Here is a 20,774-nt window from a genome sequence, read left to right as displayed (position 1 = left end):
TGGCTTCAGACAACTGTGGTTATAATGCCTATAGAAATAGATCCTTCTGTGGTGGTGGTGGTTTTCCTGGCTCCTGTGTATTCATTGGTAACCTGGGAATTTGTAATGTCATTTTCCTGCTTGATTGTTCCAAATGATCTGTCTTCCTCTTACTAACATTGAAAATTGGGGGTTTACTCTCTTTATGTCACAGAAACCAAATGGCATGGCCCACCTTCCAAAGTCCTGAGCTCCTATAAAGAAAGAGCCCTACAGAAAGATGGGAGCTGCAAAGATTCCCCCAATAAGCTGTCTCATGTAAGTTGTTTGCATATGGCCAATCACACCTTTAGCCAGGACTTATGTATGTCAGCACATAGTGGGTGGTACAGCATACTTGTCCGAAGTGTTCAAGGACATAGGATGCAGCTCAGTATACAGTAGGTCTGCATATGGGTTTTTCATGCTTGAGAATGTGAGGCACAGTCAATCACACAGTATGGCAGCATGTGTGTATGTTACTCAAGAACATGGATTACATACCTCATACAGCAGAGTGACATGCTTGCTAGCAGCATGGGATATGCCCCAGCACACAGTTGACCAGCATGTGCCCACATGTGATGCTCAGTACTCTGGGGTGTATCCCAGTACACAGTAGGGCAGGCAACACACCTGTGGCAGTGATTGAGAACATAAACACCTTCCGGCACACAGTAGGTGGCACACCTGTGGCAGTGTGATCAAGAGGGTATTGTTTAGCACATAGGACCAAAGAGAATAATAGGTGAAAGGAAATGAGAAATATTTTATTTCCTCAATTTGTGAAGGAACTCACAGAAAGGCTGTACAGCAGATTACTGGCAAAGCCAACATGTGCATCAACCCTCTGAGCCTCGATGTCCCAGGTGATAGTGTTGAGATCTTGTCCCCAGGTTTAGCTAGTTAGCCATTTAGCCACTTAGTGGGATAGGGCAGTAATGGAAACTGAGACAGGTATATGGTCAGAGGAACTGCAGTGAGGGCCTTCTGCTGATGTCACTGAGATGTCCGGTAACCACAGCTGCCTGCTGACAGTGCATGGTGGCAGCAGTCTACTGACAGAACATTTCTTGTTATCCCCACACACTGACTTATGTAGCCTCTATGAGGCGAGTTCCCTAAGAGTCTGACTTGAGAAACAGCTTTCAGTGAGACCCAGTACAAAGGAGTGGCCTTTGTACATTTTGAAAATATGCAGGTGAAGGTAACTTACAGACTCCTGGGTAATTCTCTTTCCTCTCTTTGTCAGCAGCGAGTTTTACAGTTCCTCTTAACCACACGCACACATGCAGGCAACATTTCTTCCTACAGCTGTAGCTCTCACCTGGCACTGAGTTAACTTCCCAAGTCCACTCACATCCACCTCTACAGTTCTTGTAGTAGGTCTGTCAGAGGGAGACAGGGTGTGGAAAGACCAGGGTCAAGCCAAAGGGCCAGGGTTTGCATAAGGAAGGGTCCAGTGGAATGGAAGGAAAAGAGAGATGGCCAAATCCCTTGGAAGTGCCCAGGTAGGGTGCATTGTCCAGGTCCAAAGCCCTGGTGCTGCTGGTTCTCTGGCTGTGACGAGAGTTGAATTGCTCTGAACACAGTGGACAGAAGAAGATCTCTTCTGTTTTGTTTGCCATTGGTCTTCCAGGGACCCAAAGCATTGAGTGCTCTTCAAACAGGTGTATTCTGGAATCTCCCTTCTTAGGACATCATTTGGCTTTAGCCTCCCAAGTGCCTACATGCTTGTTTGCAGGGTACTTCACAGTTTCAAAGTGCTTCTCTGCATGGGAACCATATGGTGCTAGAAGTTCAGAAAGCTTCCAGGGACTAACCAGATGTTTTACCATTATGACTCAAGTTTGATTCTCCTTCTCAAACTTAAGCTAATTGGAACTTTTAAGAGAAATGCCATATTGGCTGTAAATATAAATGGCTGACCTCCTTCTCTACCTAATTTTTACATCCTTCGAAGTCTATATAACTCTCAGTGATGTGTGACCCTACTTTTGTTATACACCAGTGATTGACCAAAGAAAGAATGCTGAGCTCATGGAAGTGATGGGAGGAGTCAGGAGGCAGGACCTCTACATGTAGTCCAAGCTGGTGGACTAGAGAGATGGCTTCCTGGGTAAATAGTGAGAACCTGAATTCAGTCCCTAGCATCCATTTAAAACCAGGTGTGGTGATGCACACTGGCATTCCCATCACTGGAGAGGCAGAGACAGGCAGATCCATGGGGCTTCCCAGCCAGCCAGCTGAATCAGCAAGTTATAAGTGAAAGAGACACTCTAAAAGAAACAAAAGGAGAAACAAAAGGAGGCTGACAACCGTTACCTACACGCACGTGTGTACACACACACACACAAACGACTAGACTATTGTGGAGAAAAGCCACGTTTCTGGTGGCAGCACCAGGAGCACACAGAATTCAACCCAGGCCCTGGCTATAGCCTCGTGTTTGGGGAGGGCAATGCATAGGGGTTTACCCAAAGGCTGTCATCTGTCTATCTTCTCCAGATCGGGGATAAGAGCTGTTCCAGTCACTCCAGCAGCAACACTCTCTCCAGTAACACATCCAGCAACAGTGATGACAAGCATTTTGGGTCAGGGGACCTCATGGACCCCGAGCTGCTGGGATTGACCTACATCAAAGGCGCTTCCACTGACAGTGGCATTGACACCACTCCCTGTATGCCAGCCACAATCCTTGGACCTGTGCATCTGACAGGCAGCAGGTCACTGATCCACAGCCGGGCTGAACAATGGGCCGATGCTGCTGATGCCTCAGGAGCTGATGAACCTGCCGAGATGTACGCCCTGCACGGCTATGCCTCTGCCATCTCCACCAGTGCGGCAGAGGGCAGCATGGGCGACCTCAGCGAGATCTCTTCTCACTCCAGGTGAGTCAACATGGGCCACACTGTACCTGCTCCTGCCTGAAGCAGTAAAGGTAGGGCCTGAGGCTGGTTGCTGCTGACTACCCAACTGTCTGACCTCACAGGGAGCTTTTACCTCCAAAACTCTGTTGTCAAGTTGTGCATGTTTAGTAATGTCCTGGTGATTTTGTTCTCCCTTTAAATTTGAGGGTAATGTCACATCTCCCAACTCAGCTTGTGACCCTGATATCTTCTGATAAAGAGCTGCAAGTTGGGTAGTCTTCAGTGTCTATCAGCCATGTCCACCCCACAGGTCACCTGCATCCCACACACACACACAGCTGGCTGTGTGTGAATAGAGCACAGCTCATTTATAGATGACAACATCATCTCACCATGTCTGTCAAAAAACAGTTGGAGACCCCTGGAAGAGGGAAGACATACAGTAGGCTCCTCACCAGGGACCCACCCCACCCCCTTGTGTAAGCTTGTGAACATCATCAAACCATCCGTGCCCATGAAGCCTGCTAGCAGGCCAGACTAGAGGTTTCTTGTGTGACTATTAATGTACAGCTGAAATTTTGGTTTTGGTTCTGTGTGTGGGCATGTGCACATAGCATAGTGCCCTCAGAGGCCCAAAGAGGGTGTTGGATCCTCTTGAACTGGAATCATAAGCAGTTGTAAACCATCCAGTGTGGGTTCTGTGAACTAAGCTCAGACCTTCTAGAAGAGCAGTAAACATGCTTAAATGCTGAGCTAACGTTACAGCCCCAATTGGGATTTTTAAGTGAAAAGTTAGCTGACTGGGCCTGATAGTGCAGGCCTATCATCCCAGCTATTCGGAGGCTAATCAAGGCTCACCTGGGACATATAGTCAAGTTAAAATCAGCTTCATCATTTTAGTGAGATCCTGTCTCAAAATTAATTGATTTATATTGGTGAAATAGCTGGAGGCTCTGGTGAATTCATCCTCTCCCCAACCCCCCCCCCCCCCCCGTACTGGGAGTGAGGGGGAAGCTAAATAGAAGAGAATTGTATTCTAAATATAGATGGATAATGCATGCCTGTGTGTAGTTTTGTATTCCTTCTTGACTGACATCTATATGGTGGCTTAAAAACTGATAATTTCACATTTCTGCATTCTCTTCAAAGACTCAAGAGAAGAAACGTGTGTGTCATTGTGTCTGTGGATGGGATTTAATCAGGCAGTGTAACTTCCACTGATATTCACAATGGGCTCTGGGTCACTCCCTGGCTTCTCAGAGCTTCCAATCACAGAGCATGGCTGGACAAACCATAATGGGACAGTTCCCCAGGATCTAGGACTGATAGGCATGTCTTCAGGAGGTGGTGCCTCCAAGCCCCTAAACAGGCCTCTGCTCCTGAGCAGTGGCGACCAGAGTTTTCCTTGGAACTCTCCCCTGCCCTCTCTTGGACATTACTAAAGGACAGTGGCTGCCATTGTACTGTGTATACAACCAACGGTGTAAAACTGCACCCTTATTGGTTCATTTATCAAAAGGGGGGAATTTTTGTGTCATTTTGCCTCATGTAACCCAAATATCTTGAACTATTGAGGTTCTGCTTGACCAAGTGGCATTGCCCAACACTAGGTTCCCTATTTTTAGTCTCCGCATGACAGTCTTTCACACTGTGAGTATTTTTCACATGGCTAAAACTGATTGCCACCCACAGGCCCCAGGTGCTGTCCCCAGGTGAGAAGGAGCTCTTTCTAGTGTATTCAGAAGGCACAGGTCTCCCTGAGAAGTCCCTGTATCAGCTAGTTTCTTTTCTTGTTGCTATGATAAAATCCGTGACAAAAGCAACTTAGGGAAAGGGGTTTATTGTAGCTAATGGTTTGAGGATTACAGTCCATCATAGTGGCAGGCATGGGGACAGAACAAGGCAGCTGTCACATGACATCCACAGTCAGGAAGCAGAGATGGATGCTGGTGCTCAGCTTACTTCCTCCTTTTTATTCCGTCCAAGACCCAGTCTGTGGGATGGTCCTGGCCACATTCAGGATGGGTCTTCAACATGCCCTCAGACACACTGGTTATCTCAGCGATTCCAGATCTAGTCAAGTTAACAAGATTAAAATCACACCCACCACCCACGTCTTCTCACCTGTCCTTGGCTTTAAAGCACCATGGCTGAGGGTGGCACTGCTGAGGATGGCTGGAGCCTCTGCTGGGGGTGGGCTGCTCAGCAGAGGTGACACAGTCACCATGCCAAGGAAGGGGAGTGGAGCCCAGAACCAGATCCTGTTTTTCAGGGCAGAGAAAACAGAGGGTGTGAGGGTTGTGTGCCAAGTAGACATTCTAACTGCTTTTTACAGGTTCTGTTGAATAAAGTAAGTTCCGGGCTATACAACATTATATCCAGGGATCACAATAATTCTACTCCCTGGATACTCCCACCTCTTCTCGGGATCAGATAAAAGTTGGCAATTCTATAAAAGCTACCTTGGGATCTTGCAGCCAGCCCTGTAGCATCTTTTCAAAGTTCAGGACACCTGTAAGAAACCTGATGTCGGGAATCGGGATACTCTCATGGAATCTGTATGGCAGTGAATTTTGTGTTCCTGTTACAAGTGAGATTTCCTGGGCACTCCCTTTAGTGCACATTCCTTTCTTAGAAGAAGTGTTGGGATTTTCTCAGGTACCTCATCTATTAATTTGATAGGTTAGGTAGGGGATTAAAAAGTCCATGAGGAGCTGGGTTGAAGCTCCTCATTGGCCTTAAGTCTTTCTACCTGTAATGAGACTAAAGGCATTGGCAGCTGAGGTGGAATTTTAGGCACTGAGTGAGTGGCCCTGCCACCTGCCTGCCTTTTGCTGTAATATTTCCCTCCAGTTGTATTTCTAATGTTCCTGTCACAAGAGAGCCCACATATGAATGTGGGGAGCCTCTGTACAGCAAGCTGTATGGTAGAGAGGTCACCCTGCCTTCCCAGCCCAGTGAACAACTCTGACTACAAGTTACTGCTGTGTGTGACAGTGACAGGTTTCCACTTTGTCTCTCTCCACAGTGGTTCTCACCATTCAGGAAGCCCCTCAGCTCACTGCTCCAAAAGCACTGGGTCTCTGGACAGCTCCAAAGTCTACATCGTTTCTCACAGTAGCAGTCAGCAGGTTCCTGGAGCCATGTCGAAGCCTTACCACAGACAAGAGGCAGCAAACAAATATGTCATTGGCTGGAAAAAGTCAGAAGACAGCCCACCGCCCGAGGAACCTGAAGTGACTGAATGCCCTAGGTAAGTGGCTTTCTGTAACATTGGCAACTGCATCCACTGTACTCCCTTCCTACCACAGGAAGTACAGTTCTAGAAAAGGACAGCCAAGAAATGTTTGTTCCAAACTCTCGTGTGTGTGTGTGTGTGTGTGTGTGTGTGTCCTAGTTAAGGTTACTGTTGCTGATAAAATGTCATGACCAAAAGCAAATTGGGGAGGAAAGAGTTTATTTGGCTTACACTTCCACATCACAGTCTGTTACTGAAGGAAGTCAAGACAGGAACTCAAGCAGGGCAGGAACCTATAGGCAGGAGCTGATGTGGAGGCCTTGGAGGCCTCAGCTTGCTCAGCCTGCTTTCTTACAGAACTCAGGATCACCACCAGCCCAGGGGTGGTACTACCCACAATGGGCTGGGCCCTTCCCATCAATCACTAATTAAGAAAATGCTCTACAGGCTTGCCTTTATCCTGATCTTATGGAGGTGTTTTCTCAGTTGAGGCTCCCTCCTCTCAGATGACTATAGCTTGTGTCACATTGACACAAAGCTAGCCAGCATGGTGTGTGGGCATGCACATTTGTACACAGTCATTTGGAATCCAGAGAACAGCCTCTGGTGATGTTCTTCAGGTACTGTCTATGTTGTAGATAATTATTTTAATGTGTGTGACTTTTGTTTATGCTGTATTTGTTTAACTCTGTGAAGCTGTGATTCTTTGCCTGTCTAAACCACCTGATGGTTTAACAAAGAGCTGAACGGCCAATAGCTGAGGCAGGAGAAAGGATAGGCGTGGGGCTGACAGTCAGGGAGTATAAATAGGAGGAGAAATCTGGGGAAAGAGCAAGAAAAGGAAGAGAGGGGAATGCTAGGGACCAGCCACCAGCCAGCCACAGAGTAAGAGTGAAAATAAGATATACAGAAGCTAGAAAAGGAAAAAGCCCAGAGGCAAAAGGTATCTGGGTAAGATAAGGAAAGCTCGCTAGAAGCAAGCCAAGCTAAGGCTGGGAATTTATAAAAATAAGACTCTGTGTTTTATTTGGGAGCTGGTTGGAGGGCCCCTAAAAGAATAAAGAGGAAATAAAAACAATAGGGGCTCTTGCTAACCTGGAACTCACCAAGTAGGTGAGGCTGACCAGTCCTTGAGCTCCATTGATCCTCCTGTCTCCACTTCCCCAATATTGGGATTACAAGTGCAGATCACCATGTTCAGCTTTTTATCTGGGTGCTGGGGATGGAGTTCAAGTTCTTGTGCTTGCAAGGCAAGCATTTTACCCACTGTGTTAAACTCTTTAGATGTTGGCATCTCTAAAGTCTTCATTTGATGATGATGATGATGTGAGGGGATGCCAATGGTATGTGTCTAGAGGTCAGAGGACAAATCTATGGAGTTGGTTCCTGGTTCCTGGGATTGAACTCAGACTGTATGGCTTACACTTTGAGACAAAAAGCCCTTTGCCTGATGAGCTGTCTCTCTAACCCTTGACTTTTATATTTAAAAAAAAAAATGTAAAACTCTGCTGTCTTTGATTTTTGACTCTATATCCAAAAAACTGTCTTCGGTGGAGTCATGGTAACAGCTGGTGATGGTATGGGCATAGACTTTATGGTATCTCAAGGCCAAGGGCAGCATGAATTCCACAGTCAGAAAACATAAAAGCAAAACCACTTTGCCTGATTGTTTTGTAGAACTCTTGAGGTTTGATGGGCAAGTGGGGGAGAATGCTTTGTGTGTGTGAAAGGAGGAAAAACTGAAGGTTTGGTATCATCCAAGAAGCCTAAGAAACCGTGTGTCATAAGGTCTGAATCGTGTGCTCTGCTATGTGAGCTTGCCATGGCGTAGGCATGGGCTGGGTGCGTCTGTGAATGCACGGCTTATGGGATGGTGCAGAGACTCTTAAAGGATACACTTCAGAGTTAAGACTTGGTTTGTGACATCTGATAAAATGTCCCATATTAACCCCAGCTATCGTCTTTATAAGCTGACCCTCGTGTTAGTGCTTAAATTGTCCCTGAAATCTTGGATTATAGAGAATCATGTCAATTTTTTGCAAGATATTTGAGGGCATTTCTACCATACCTTTCACATAACTGCTGACATTAGTTAAACGCATGGGTGTTCTGTCATACATCTTCTGGGTACTTCATTAAATTCATCCCAAGCCTTTTGCAAATTCCAGAAAGCATTGTTGGAACCCTGGTGGGTGTGGCACAGGCTCTGTGTGCGTTTATGAGTGAGCCCACACTGATGTCAAGGGAAAGGGGTAATACAGGAGTGTTGAGGGTAGGAGGTTGGCTTCCCTGGGGAAAACTCCACACATACTAGATGGAGCCCAGCATGTCCCTGCTGCAGCCCCTCGCCTAAGAAATCTTCCTGTCCCGATGTTATGGGGCAAGTGGCATTCTCCCATGTGTATGCTCAGGCAGGTGTTACAGGGAGGGCCTGTGGAGGTTATTCATCATACCCCCATTTCCTAGCATTTAAGCCCAGAATAGATATGTCAAGGCATTGTGTCAGTGTAGGACTCCAGATCAGCATGTGTGTTCACACGTCAGGCATAATTGTTGAGAGCATGTCCAGCAGGTTGTAAGGAAAGACTGCAAGCTTGGATTTTGAGTTCTGTCAGGGTACCATCTACCAGTTCTCTGGAAGAGCCATTCAGGAAGCTGCCAGACAGCCATGAGGCTAACTGCTGTGAATTAAGCATTGGCAGTATCCCATGGGGCACAACACCAAACCTCAGTTTCCATTCTTTGGGAGAAGTTCATAGCTCTGAAATTACCAGTGTGCCTAATTTCAGTACATAAAGTGCTTGCTGAACCCTGACACCTATATAAAAAAGGGTAGGAGTGGTAACATTCATCTGTAACCCCAGCTTTGATGGGCAAAGACAGGTGTTTCCCAGGGATTCCCTGGCCAGCCAACCTAGCCAAAACAGTGAGCTTCAGGTTCAACAAGAGACCCTGTCTCAAAAACTAAGATGGGGAGCTACAGTAAAAGACATCTCAATATCAACCTCTGACCTAACCCTTCACACACAAATGTGTAGACATGCATATGCCACTAGGAAAGAAGGAGCGGGGGAGGGAAAAAGATCACCAGTTACTTTAAAATTGTGTTATAGGGCCTTCTGGGATGACTTTTGCCCTCAGTATCCTGTATTTTTAAATGACATAAGCAAAGGAACAATTGTGTCTACCTGAGTGTGTCCCTGCTTCCTGCCAAACAGCCTTCTGAGCCTGGCCAGGTTCTCCCAGGTGGCTCTGCTCTGCACCATCTGTATCCTTCCCACATGCATGTATGTGTACACATCCAGGGTCCCTGTGCAGTCATAGTGACCAGCACAGAATAAACCTTTGGAGCATATTTATGGCACATCATTGGACACTTTTTTTCCAGAATTAAGTTTGTAGTAATTCTTATCCCATGGAAGCTAGAAGCACTCTCTCTAAGCTGATATGATAATGGTTTGGTTTGGTTTGATTTTTTTCTTCACACTGTGACTGTCAATGAAACCTGGGGGGTTTTCTATGTCTCCCCCAAATCAAACAGGGAGTGATGATCTTGAACACTTCCCAGCCCTAGTGTTGGGACCTAAAGTCAGGTTTGGAATGCTGTTCCTAAAAGCCCTGTATGGCTCTCTCCCTAGAAGGCTCATCTGCAAAAGCCCCCAAAGTTTTGGGGTTCTGGTGGCCCCCTTCTCATGCCCTGTTATCACAAGCCTGTGATAACTCCCTCTCCAGTTATGTCTGAAAGATCTAGAGAGCTGCTGCCCCAGCCCATCTGTTCACTTTGTCAGCATCACCTGGACTTCAAGGTGGGACGTACAAGCAGAAAGCCACAGTTTCCCATGAGGCCTAGTCACTGTGAACAGGCCCTGGTATGTTTCTTATTCTCACTCCCCCATGAGTTGTCACACTGTGATGAGGTAGCATTTCACTGAAACAGGCATATCGGTGCTACAGTGATGTAAGGGTCACCCTTTTGTAGCTCTCCACTGTGGGCAGCAGGATCCTTATGTTTACAGTTGTGTAGCACAGATCATCCAGCCTGATTATCCTGGGTCCCAGGAGTGTCAGGCTGCTCAGATCATGTTTTGACCACAGACCATTCCAGAGTAACTCCCCAGTCTCCTGGAAGGGACCTGGGCACAGTAATTCAATATGGCAGGCTTTTATAGCTTATTTTCATATCCTTGTAATTAAGGAAGACAGTGGCTTTATTTATCCAAACAGCTTTTTGAAGTCACCAATAATGAAACCTACTTAGCGCATGCCTTTGCCAATTTCTCTTAAACCCAAGACCACCTGGGGCAGCCTGCTCTCTTTGCTGGCAGCCGTGGGGTCCTGCTGTCTAGCCTCAGGGAGGGTGCTTGTTGCTGCAGCTCTTAATAGTGCCTGATGATTATGGAAGCTACTTTCTGACACAGTTTAGGAGGAAAGTGTGGCCTTATTTTAAAGTTGATAGTGTTTTCATCTTGGGCTTTGGGGATCTGAGTTATCTCTGAATTATTTAGAAACCCTAACTATATTTAAGCTCATTTCACAGATGTGAGATGGTGTGGGCATGGCGCACACACAGACACAGTGAATTGCCAGAGCTGAGAAGTGTGGGCCTCCACACTGTGTTTGTGTGTGTGGAGAGAAAGAGAGAGCACCACTATGATTGTTTGTTGATATGGTTTCTATGTGTAACAGCTCTGGCTGTTCTGGAACTTGCTCTGTAGACCAATCTGACCTCAAACTCACAGAGATCTGCCTGCCTTTGCCTCCCAAGTACTGGGATTAAAGGCCAGCCCCACTGTGATTTCTTGAGACAGTGTCTGTCAGTAGCCTGGAGTGTGCTGATTACGCTAGACTGGCTGACCAGTGAGCCCCATGGATCTGTTTGTCTCTGCCTCACCAGTGCCAAGCACAGCAGCATACCCGACTGTTTTTCATCTGGATTTTGGGAGATTGAACTCAGATCCTCATACTGACTGGACTATCTCCTCAGCCTTCCAAGTGTTTTCTGAACTTTCATCTGACCACCAAGGGATGTCTTCTAGGTAGGCCAGAACTCCTCTAAACCTGTGTTCTGGTTTATTCCATCAGGATATATGGTGAGATGGACCTCATGTCCACAGCCACTCAGCATCCAGCAGTGGTGGGAGATGCTGTTTCAGAAACTCAACACGTCCTATCCAAAGATGACTTTCTGAAGTTGATGCTTCCTGATAGTCCCTTAGTGGAGGAGGGAAGACGGAAGGTGAGTGACCGTGAGGGCTTTGGAGTCACCAGAAACACATATAATTGGTCTGAAGCAAGTGTGGGGTGCTCATGGCACCTCTCAACAAGGTTCTCTGTGGTGCTACCAACAGTCAAAGACAGAGTGGCCATTACCAGATTTTGGGTTTGGATTGTTTTTCCTCCTAAGGCAAGGTTTCTCTGTGTAACCTTGGTTGTCCTAGAACTTGCCCTATAGACCAGGCTGGCCTAGAACTCAGAGATGCCTCTACCTCCTGAGTGCTGGACTTAAAGATGTACGCTACCACCATGCTGGGCTTTGCAATTCACACATATTCTTCACTGGAAGGCCAGACAGAATGAATAGAACACAGGCAATAGAAAGATTTCTAGCCTCCTTGCCACATCCACAAATGGTAATATCGACTTCTGTATGTATTAGAAATGAGTGTTCTAGCAATGGCATTTACATGAGAGGAAAATGGTTCAGTATGCCAAGGAAGTGATGGAGATTCAGATCAGGTCTGACTCTTGGTGAGTCCTTGCTGCTTTAGTTGGGATTTCTTTTACTTTATCTGAGATTTAACACACAGCAGTTTCCTTATAGTTGGTTGTCCTAGTTTCACTGCTCTTGCAGTTACTTTAAAAAAAAAAAAGCAACAGAGGTGAGAAAGGGATTTATTTCATCTTGCAATTTCAGATTACAGTCCATAAATGTGTAGAGGTCAAAGCAGAAACTTCAAACAGCTAGATGGCCACATCACATACTCAGACAAGAACAGAGAGAAGTGGGTGCATGTGTGCTTGCTTGTCCTCATCTCAGTTTCTCCACTCTACTGCATACAGATCAGGAGCCCTTGCCTTGGGAATGGTGCCACCCTCAGTTGGCAGGATCGTCCCATATCACTTAGTTTAAGACAACCTCCCACAGACATCCCAACAATTATAATATCCAACAATTATAATACAGACTTTTGCGAGTGGTAATTTTTAAGTGGACAGTGGAATTTACTGAATTTAAGCTACTCTTCTTAAGGCCATTTATATGGCCTTAAGCAAATGTCAGTGTTCAGAATTAGTTTTCTTATTTAGACTCAGCTGAACCTCCCTGCTGTCAATTGCCTAATATTAAAATATAGTCATTTCCAATTACCATCAAGCCACAGCGTGTGCTTTTGTGAATATCAGTTGCCTGAAATGGCAACCTTGTGTATTTCCAGGAGCACTTGCCTCTCTACAGTTCCATTTAACATTTCAGAATTAATAAAGCTGTACATGTCTAAGTTGTGCTAGTGCTCCACAGAATTACAGACGAGGGAGGGAACTCTGAAATCTAGGCGTGGTACAGAGCCTCTCTGCATGCTTGGCTTTCCTGGACTAACAGAAGACTTCAGGAAGCCACTCCTGTAGCACAGTCAGACAACTCTTAACTGCATATTTATTTTGGATGTTTTATTTGGTTTTGAGATAGTCTTGTTAAGGTAGCCTAGAATTGCTTGTACTTGCCATGTAACCAAGGCTGGCCTCTCAGCAATCCCCCTGCCTCAGCTTCCAATGTACTGGGGATTATAGGTGTGCACACTACTCCTGACACATTCAGATTGTTAATGAACCCCTACCTTGCTCAACCCCTAGTTTTCGTTCTATGGGAACCTGTCTCCACGGAGGTCATTGTACCGAACATTGTCCGATGAGAGTGTATGCAGCAACCGGAGGGGCTCTTCCTTTGCCAGTTCTCGAAGCTCCATCCTGGACCAGGCCCTGCCCAACGACATTCTATTCAGCACCACTCCACCCTACCACAGTACACTGCCTCCAAGAACCCACCCTGCTCCCAACATGGGAAGCCTACGGAGTAAGTAGAGGCTGGGCCACCCTGGCTGCCTTGGGTGGGTACATGGGACACGTGTGGGTTCATGTGATCTTCAAGTTGCATGTCCCCAGTGCACATGTGGAATTAGATGAGAGTTGGTTTGGCACTATTTTGTCTTTAAAATCATTTTCAAATAGCAAAACTGCAAGGTGGTTTACATCAGACGTTATCATCAAATACCGTTTTTTACTTTATTTCTGAAGGAAGTGGTACATAAAATCTAACGTTTACAAAAAAGCACAGTGGCATGGAATGAGGTTTTTAGGTTGTGCCAAGCATTCCAGCTCTCCCTTTTCATGGTCCTGGAAACAGGTGGTAGGAAGCAGGTGTTGGGAGACTCAGCTCAGGCTTTTTGACCCTCTGAATGTCATCTCTATTTCTGTGTGCCCAGCTCGAATGCGCACACTGGTCACAAGTCAAGCTGACAATTGGCAGTTCAAATTTTAAAACTATAATTTTGAGAGAGAGAGAGAGAGAGAGAGAGAGAGAGAGAGAGAGAGAGAGAGAGAGAGAGAGAGAGATGAGTACACATGTACATCTGTAGACACAGGGTCTCTTACTGAACCCAGAGTTTGTCATTTCAGCTGTCCTGGCTGGCCAGTGAGTCCCTGGGCTCTCCTAGTGTCCTCTGCTGGCACTGTGGTTACAAGCATACGTCAGCTTGCTTGGCTCTCACATGGGTACGAGGGATCCAAACTCAAGTCCTCATGTTTGCACAGCAGGCACTTCCCCTGCTGAGCCGTCTCCCCACTCTCACTGTGTCAGGTTTTGATACTGTTGAAATGTTCATTTCTGCAGCCTGCACCATCCCTGTCACACAGGAAAGAAGACAGTTTAACCAGAAGTTTATATTCAGGTTGTTTTTTAAATTTCATCATAAAAAGAACCATCATTACAACCACTTTAACTTGTGCAGTGTCTATAAACATCCCAAGTTGTCTGACGTAAGGCTTCTACTAATGTTTAACAAGCTGGGGAGAACCTCATCTTGTGCAGTACTCGATGTATTTCTTCAGGAGAATGGTACCCTGCCTGTTATAAAACCTCTGATTTTCTCATTAGCAGGGCAAAAGTTCAGAAAGACATATTTATTGTATTCCCCCATGCTCCTTTAAATGTCGTAGCCACGCATCTCCTTAGAGACAGGGCGTCATTTGGCTTGGGATGGCCTAAGCATTTCTTAAAAGCTTCTGTGAATCTACTGACGTTTTGTTTTATGCCCTTATTTTTTCCACTTCCCACACTACAAGTAGTCTGTGTTGTTGAGTTTTTCCATTCAGCCCTTCTTCCCCGCCCCCGTGAGAGATGCATAGTTTCTTATCTTCAATTTCTTAAAAATAAATTGTAATAATAATAATAAACCACTTCTTAGACAGGTTTTAGGTTCATAGGATGAACAGAAAATACTGTAGTTTCCATGTACTCCCTACTCCTTGAAGACTCTCCCCTTATCTGTGTGAGGCTCCCCATCCTTCACCCCACCACAAGCCACATGGCACTTGGGTTACAGTAGAGCCCACTGAGCATCGTTGTCAGCCAGGCCCTAGTTCTTGCTTTAGGTTTCACTCTGCACATGCTGTATACATATATATGGTCAGCAGCATGTGTCTGCCTCCATAACATTGTACAGATCAGTTTCACAGCCTTAAAAAGCCTGTTCCTTGAATTTCCCTCCTGCCCTCTCACCTATAGCAAACATGGTTTCTTTACTGTTACTGTGGTCCTATACTGTCTGGCAGCTGGAATGCATAACCTTTATGTTGGCCTCTTTCTTAGCATCAGCAGTTAAAGTTCCTCTGTGTGCCTTGTCTCATCTCTGAATGATAGTCCATGCTTTCTTTGAATCCTTTCATAGATATCCACAGTATCTAGGCATAATGAGGAAAGAAGCAAGATCTACCATGTTCTTGTCACTCCTTGCTATTAGGTGCACTCTCATAAAACACCCTTATTTGGTAATGTGTCTCCTCAAGCCTTAAACTGCTCAGATCTCTGCTCTGGGATAGAAGTGTGAGCTGTAATGTGTAACTGAATATAAATAAGAGACCTTGGAATAATGCATAATGACTTATCTTCTCCAAAAGCATCTGGTTCCCTTCTGGCTGCCCATGAACCTTAAGTGTCAAGGATCCAGTTGGAGGATGCTAGTTCCTTGCCCATAACCACTACTTCTGATACTTGTGTGACAGTTTCCATCTGTCCCCTCAGAATCCATTCATCCGATGCCTTCCTGGTTGTTGCACAGACAACCTCAACCCCCCCCCCCACACACACACACAGGGACACAGTCCTCTGAGAATGTGGCAGCATTCTGAATTGCTGCAGTATAAGCCCTGATCCCCAGAAGCAGTCCTCCAGTGGTGAACACCTAGGAGCGCATGCCTGGGAGTACCTCTTAAATTCTCAGAGAGACGTAAATGCTATGTCACACAAAGACTTGGAGTGTCCATGTGCTGTCTTCTATTTTGGATATCTCTTTTTGTCAGATGGATCCAACCTTTTGACATCAGGATACACTATTGTCATCTCTAAAGCTCACATTCAAGAGCCATGTAGTCGATGCCACCAGGGTGTCCACTTAGCATTTATAATACCAATAGAGTCAGACAGTCAGGATGGTGGAGTGATATTAGGAATCCATAGATTGGTTCCAGGGCTAAAGATCATGTTGGATGGGCAACAGGGCCTAGACACGAGCCACCCCTAAAATCTAGGTCCTCATGCAATGTGGACAGGGATAATCAAGCAGAGAAATTGCATGGTTCTGTCCAGGTGAAGCTGAGCATTGTCCACCTGTTCCCAGACAAGCATTAGGCCAACTATGCTCCCTTCTGTTTTCACCTCTTTGGGGTCCCCAGGAAGTACTCCTATTGTAATCTTGTATTTCTGTCTTCTCTGTCTGACTTGAGTTGAGTGTTCCATAGCACAGGCCTTCTTGTCTGTCACATGCTTCCGTAGACTCTGGGACTATGCCCAGGGAGCTAGTCAGTGCTGTCACCTAGCTGATGACTTTCTTTCTGAATCTCCTGAGGTTCCCCAAGGCTTTGAAGAGTTGAATTTGAAAGGATCGCTTTGGGTAGCCATGACAAGGGAGTCTTTTCTAGAAGCCATCAAACCTTGAGAAGGGAACACATGCAGAGCGTAATATCACAGGAATAGTAGTGACTCCTTCCCAGCATATCCAAACCCACCAGATCATGGACAGTGTTTATCTACCAGCTCTGACTCCACATGGGTCCTCTCAGCCTCCACTGTCCTCTGACATGGTGACTGTGTTTGCTGGCTTCCCAGTGTAGAGGCCAGTAATACGGGCAGAGCTTTGTGTGTCAGTTAAGAACAAAACAAATTGCTGCTGGTGTGAGTCTTTGGACATAAAGAATCTTAAAAGGCTGATCTTGTTCTTAATTACCTCATTTCTACTCAATGGAAGGAAAAATTCTTAAGTGTGTCTGATTTTGAATATTGGAAAAGGCACATATAGCCCCCTAGGTTGTCTGAAAGACAGCCATAGCCCGAGGCTTTCCCTGCTCAGGACAAGTCAGGCTAAGGGTCAAATCTCCCCACACTCATCCCAGGCTTTTATGCCAGTAATGTGTCAGGTATCTGCCAGCTTCCCCTTATCACTCAGATCTCAAGCAAGTGTCACCTCCTTAGACAGGACTGTCTCACAGCGCATCACCTACCCTGTCTTTTTCGAAAGGTCCAGAAAGCCCAGTATGTGTGTGACTCCTAATGACAAAGCCTGGAAGCTGAGCCCCAGCTGTGACTCAGCTGTCCCACTCCATAATGTGATAAGTAGCCATTCGAAAGATATCACTGGAGGCTCCAGGCAGAGGGAACTTCTCACACAGTCTCCTCTCTGCCACCCATCCCTCAGTGTGCACAAGTTCCCTCACAACCCTGAGCATCCTTGCATGCTGGATTCCACCCTCGGCTCCCTGCGTGTCTGAAAGCTGGAGGAGATGAGGGCGCCTGCACTTGCCTCAGGTGCAAGTCCTGAGACCCCAGTGCCACTTAGTGGTGACTGCTCTTGTGCTCTCCTGTGAGCAGACCCTAAGGCTGACTATGCTGCACCTGCCTGCACACTCAGCACATCTGCCCCTCAGCACCAGGATTCTTAATTTGTGCCTTGCCTCAGAAACAGAGCTTGAATTTTTTAGCCCAAGACTGCCATGTGGTTATTTCATTGAGTAACTGGGGGAGTGATCTTCCCACAGGAGGATGCTAACTCTCACCCCACCTTCTAAATTAGAACCAGCCCCTGTCCCTTTTGTTCTCACCTAGGCCTCTATTTCCTCCTTTATCATGCCAGCCAGCACTGTCCTCTCCAGTATACCCCAGAGAAGGACATGGAGGTGGGACCCAAAAATCTTGAGTGCTTTCTCCCCCAGCTCCTGTTCCAGCCTTTGCTGCTGACTTACCTCTTGACAATGGCAGAATGCAAGCATGAACTGCTGGTATTATAAAGATGTACAAGGAGAGGCTGCCATACTGTTCCCTCAGTGGAGACCGGGAGTACATACATTGGCAGACATCACCACATCTCAGCATGGTCGCTTGGAAACAGCACTGTCTGATTGGTGTCACTGTCACTGGGAGCAGACTGTGGGTGTCCTTCAAGGCCACATGTGCAAAATGATGTCTGTCCCATTCCAGATGCCAGCACCTCACAGCTTCCCAGAGGGATGGAGGTGCAGAAATCACAGGTGCCTTTGCTTAATTACGCCCCTGAACTTAATTGCAGGTTCAGCCAGCCAGGTGGTCATTACTTTGATTGGTCTCATTAGTCAGATGCAGCCACAAGCAGCTGCATGCAATGCTCTGGGCAGGTTCAGAAAAGGCACTTTGAAATCGTCCGGTCAGGCCCTTTCAGAATTTATTCTCAGATGCATAACGAGTTCTTAACAATGAGTGTTATTAATGTCCTGAGCACTTAAGGAGCTGCAGTGAGGGCTTGAGGAGAAAAGCAGTGGTGGGAAGAGCAGTGGAAGGAGAACTGTCGAACATTTCAGGAAACAGTGGAGGGCCCAGGGGCTCCTGGAATGGCAGCACAGCAGTCTGTCCCATGAAGTCAGAAAAGTGGGCCAGCAGCCATGTCTGCACCTAGGCCATGAAAAGATGTCCTTTCTTCTCTTAATCAGTTCATTGAAATAGCCTCACTCCATTCGGGTGGAAAAGAGTCTGATGTGACCTATGTAATGTTTACATTCAGCTTTGCTGACCTTGTTCCTCAGACTGTAAATCATCAGGTAAGAGATTGCTACCAGCCTGTCTCAAGGCAGTGTGAAGGTTGAGGCACTTATTTAAGGGAGGGGGGGGACAGCTACCCTGAGGAAACTGGATCTTATCCCAGGTCATTCAGATTTGGGTACCCCCAGAAAGCTTCTGCGAGAGTGTGAAGTAAGGATGCTCTACCAGGCTCCATGCTGACTTCCCTTGCTTGCTCTACTGTCTAGTTGGTGTCGTGTTGACTGCTTATGACAAACCTCCATCTCTTTGGGTGATAGCAGCTTAGTGTTTCCTATTTTAGCAGGACATGTTTTATAGAGTTTTCTAGGCCCCTTTGTGAGAGATGATGGCAATGCCTGGGTTGTAACCAACTCTGTGACAATTGTGGCATTCATACCACGACTGAGTGGGGACATGCTCTCTACGCTATGAATGGCAAAACCACTTACTGACTCTCTGACCCTGGAAGGATCACAGTGCTATTGCTGTGACTGACTGGTTCTGTGGGGACAACGGTACCTACTGATGGACTAACAGATCAACAGACTAGTGGACTCTAGGTAGGGACTAATGGTACTCATTCTATGATTGGCTGATTGTGAGGATGGTGGTACCCATGCTCTGACTGGCTGACTGGCTATAGGCACACTGACTAATGGAATGATAGGTTGACTAACTCCAGGTAGAGAATGTGGTACTCATACTGTGATTGTGTGAGAACAGTGATAATCATGCTGTGACCTACTAACTGACTGACTGGCTCTGTGTGGGTAGCAGTGTTTGTTCATGCTGTGACGACCATATAGACAGTGATGAATGAATTGACAGACTGACTATATTGGGGACTATAGTGCTCATATTGATGTACTCTGTAGAATCTGTGGTACCCATGCTGGGACTAACCAACTGACTTGTTCTCTATGAGGGTGATAGTGCACATGCTCTAGCTAGCTAGCTGGCTGGATGGCTGGATGGCTGGATGGCTGGATGGCTGACTGACTGACTGACTGACTGACTGACTGACTGACTGACTGACACTCTGATTTTGTTTCTACTCAGATGAGTTCTGGTTCTCTGACGGGTCCTTATCGGATAAGTCCAAGTGTGCAGATCCTGGCCTGATGCCACTACCAGACACGGCCACGGGGTTAGATTGGTCCCACCTTGTGGATGCTGCACGAGCGTTTGAAGGTAAAGATTTCACCCACACCCAGGGCCTGCCTGTGTGCCCAGGGAGCATGCTCTTGAAGGGCCTATACTTCAGCTTAGGAACACATGTCTATGTATTGGATCATCTGGCAAATGTTGAATGCTTTGCCCGTCTTTGAAGACGAAGATAGGGGAAGATGTGGCTCTAAGGAAGCATCTAGAAGTGGTCGTGTCACTTGGGATTTCAAACCCAAATTCTGCTCCTGGTACCAGTTGCCACTGATCAGACAAGCCCCTTTTCCTCTTAGGCTCCAGATCCCTGTGTGAAAAGCATGTATGATTGTCTAGCTCCCACCATCTCTGTCCTTGAAGCATGCTTAAGGTGACATGGGAGAGAACCCTCAAGAGGCCAAAGCTGCTGAGTTTGTTAGGACAAGCAGCCTGCTGACTTGGTGCCAACATGGATGATTCTGGCAGGCTTGTTTGCCCCTTGAAAGTCCCTCTACCTGTGTGGGCCTTGGCTTTGTCTAAGCCTGTAGGTCGGTGGGTCGGTTAAGCCCATGCTTCAGTAAGCTGCAGTGGGGCAATTAACCCTGTGGGTTAGTGGGATGCACTGTGTCAGTTGAGCTCTGAGATCCCTTCTGGCTGCCATGCTACTTTTGATCACCGTTGACACTGTGGCTGTCTAGTTGAAACTGCCACCTGGAGTACATTTCTTCTCCAACTTCTGGAGAACTGTCCACAAAGTAAATTAAGAAGCTGTTTCCAATTGTTTGGGCCTTGTGTAACATGGGGCCATAATCGTATTATTTTTCTCATTGTTGTGACCAAATATCTTCCAAGCAATGGTTTCTGGGAGGGCAAACCTACTTTAGCTCATGGTTTTGAGAGGTACCATTGAAAGCATGCTGGTTGTCAAGCCATGGTGATGGGAGTAGGCAGGAGGTGCTCATTCACATCTCAGCAAACAAAGATGCAACAGGAAGTGGGGCTGGGCTATAGACTTCAAGGCTGGATCCCATGTCTTTCATTCAGCATGATCCCACCGCTGAAGTTACCACAACTTCTGCAGGCATCATCCCAGCTGGGTAGCAAGTACTCAGGCACACCAACCCACAGGAAGGTTTTACATACAGACTCTGACACTGCAACATTCTCTCTGCTATTCTCTCCTTTTGCAGTA

The 20,774-nt window shown here is 46.6% G+C and overlaps 1 protein-coding gene across 6 annotated transcripts in view; it reads left to right on the top strand.

Moving 5' to 3' along the window:
* Window positions 1-20,774, top strand: part of Sipa1l2 (signal induced proliferation associated 1 like 2) — a 161,354-nt gene that overhangs the window by 126,208 nt on the left and 14,372 nt on the right. For all 6 annotated transcript variants that reach the window (XM_027404807.2, XM_027404809.2, XM_027404805.2 and 3 more), the window contains 6 exons: window positions 194-297; window positions 2,527-2,909; window positions 5,917-6,141; window positions 11,209-11,362; window positions 12,976-13,195; window positions 19,502-19,633. In XM_027404807.2, coding sequence (XP_027260608.1) covers window positions 194-297; window positions 2,527-2,909; window positions 5,917-6,141; window positions 11,209-11,362; window positions 12,976-13,195; window positions 19,502-19,633 — 1,218 coding nt within the window. The remainder of the gene's footprint in view (window positions 1-193; window positions 298-2,526; window positions 2,910-5,916; window positions 6,142-11,208; window positions 11,363-12,975; window positions 13,196-19,501; window positions 19,634-20,774) is intronic.

The sequence above is a fragment of the Cricetulus griseus genome, chromosome 3, assembly GCF_003668045.3.
Source record: "Cricetulus griseus strain 17A/GY chromosome 3, alternate assembly CriGri-PICRH-1.0, whole genome shotgun sequence".
In the NCBI taxonomy this organism is placed as follows: domain Eukaryota; kingdom Metazoa; phylum Chordata; class Mammalia; order Rodentia; family Cricetidae; genus Cricetulus; species Cricetulus griseus.
This window is presented reverse-complemented; position numbering and strand designations above follow the sequence as displayed.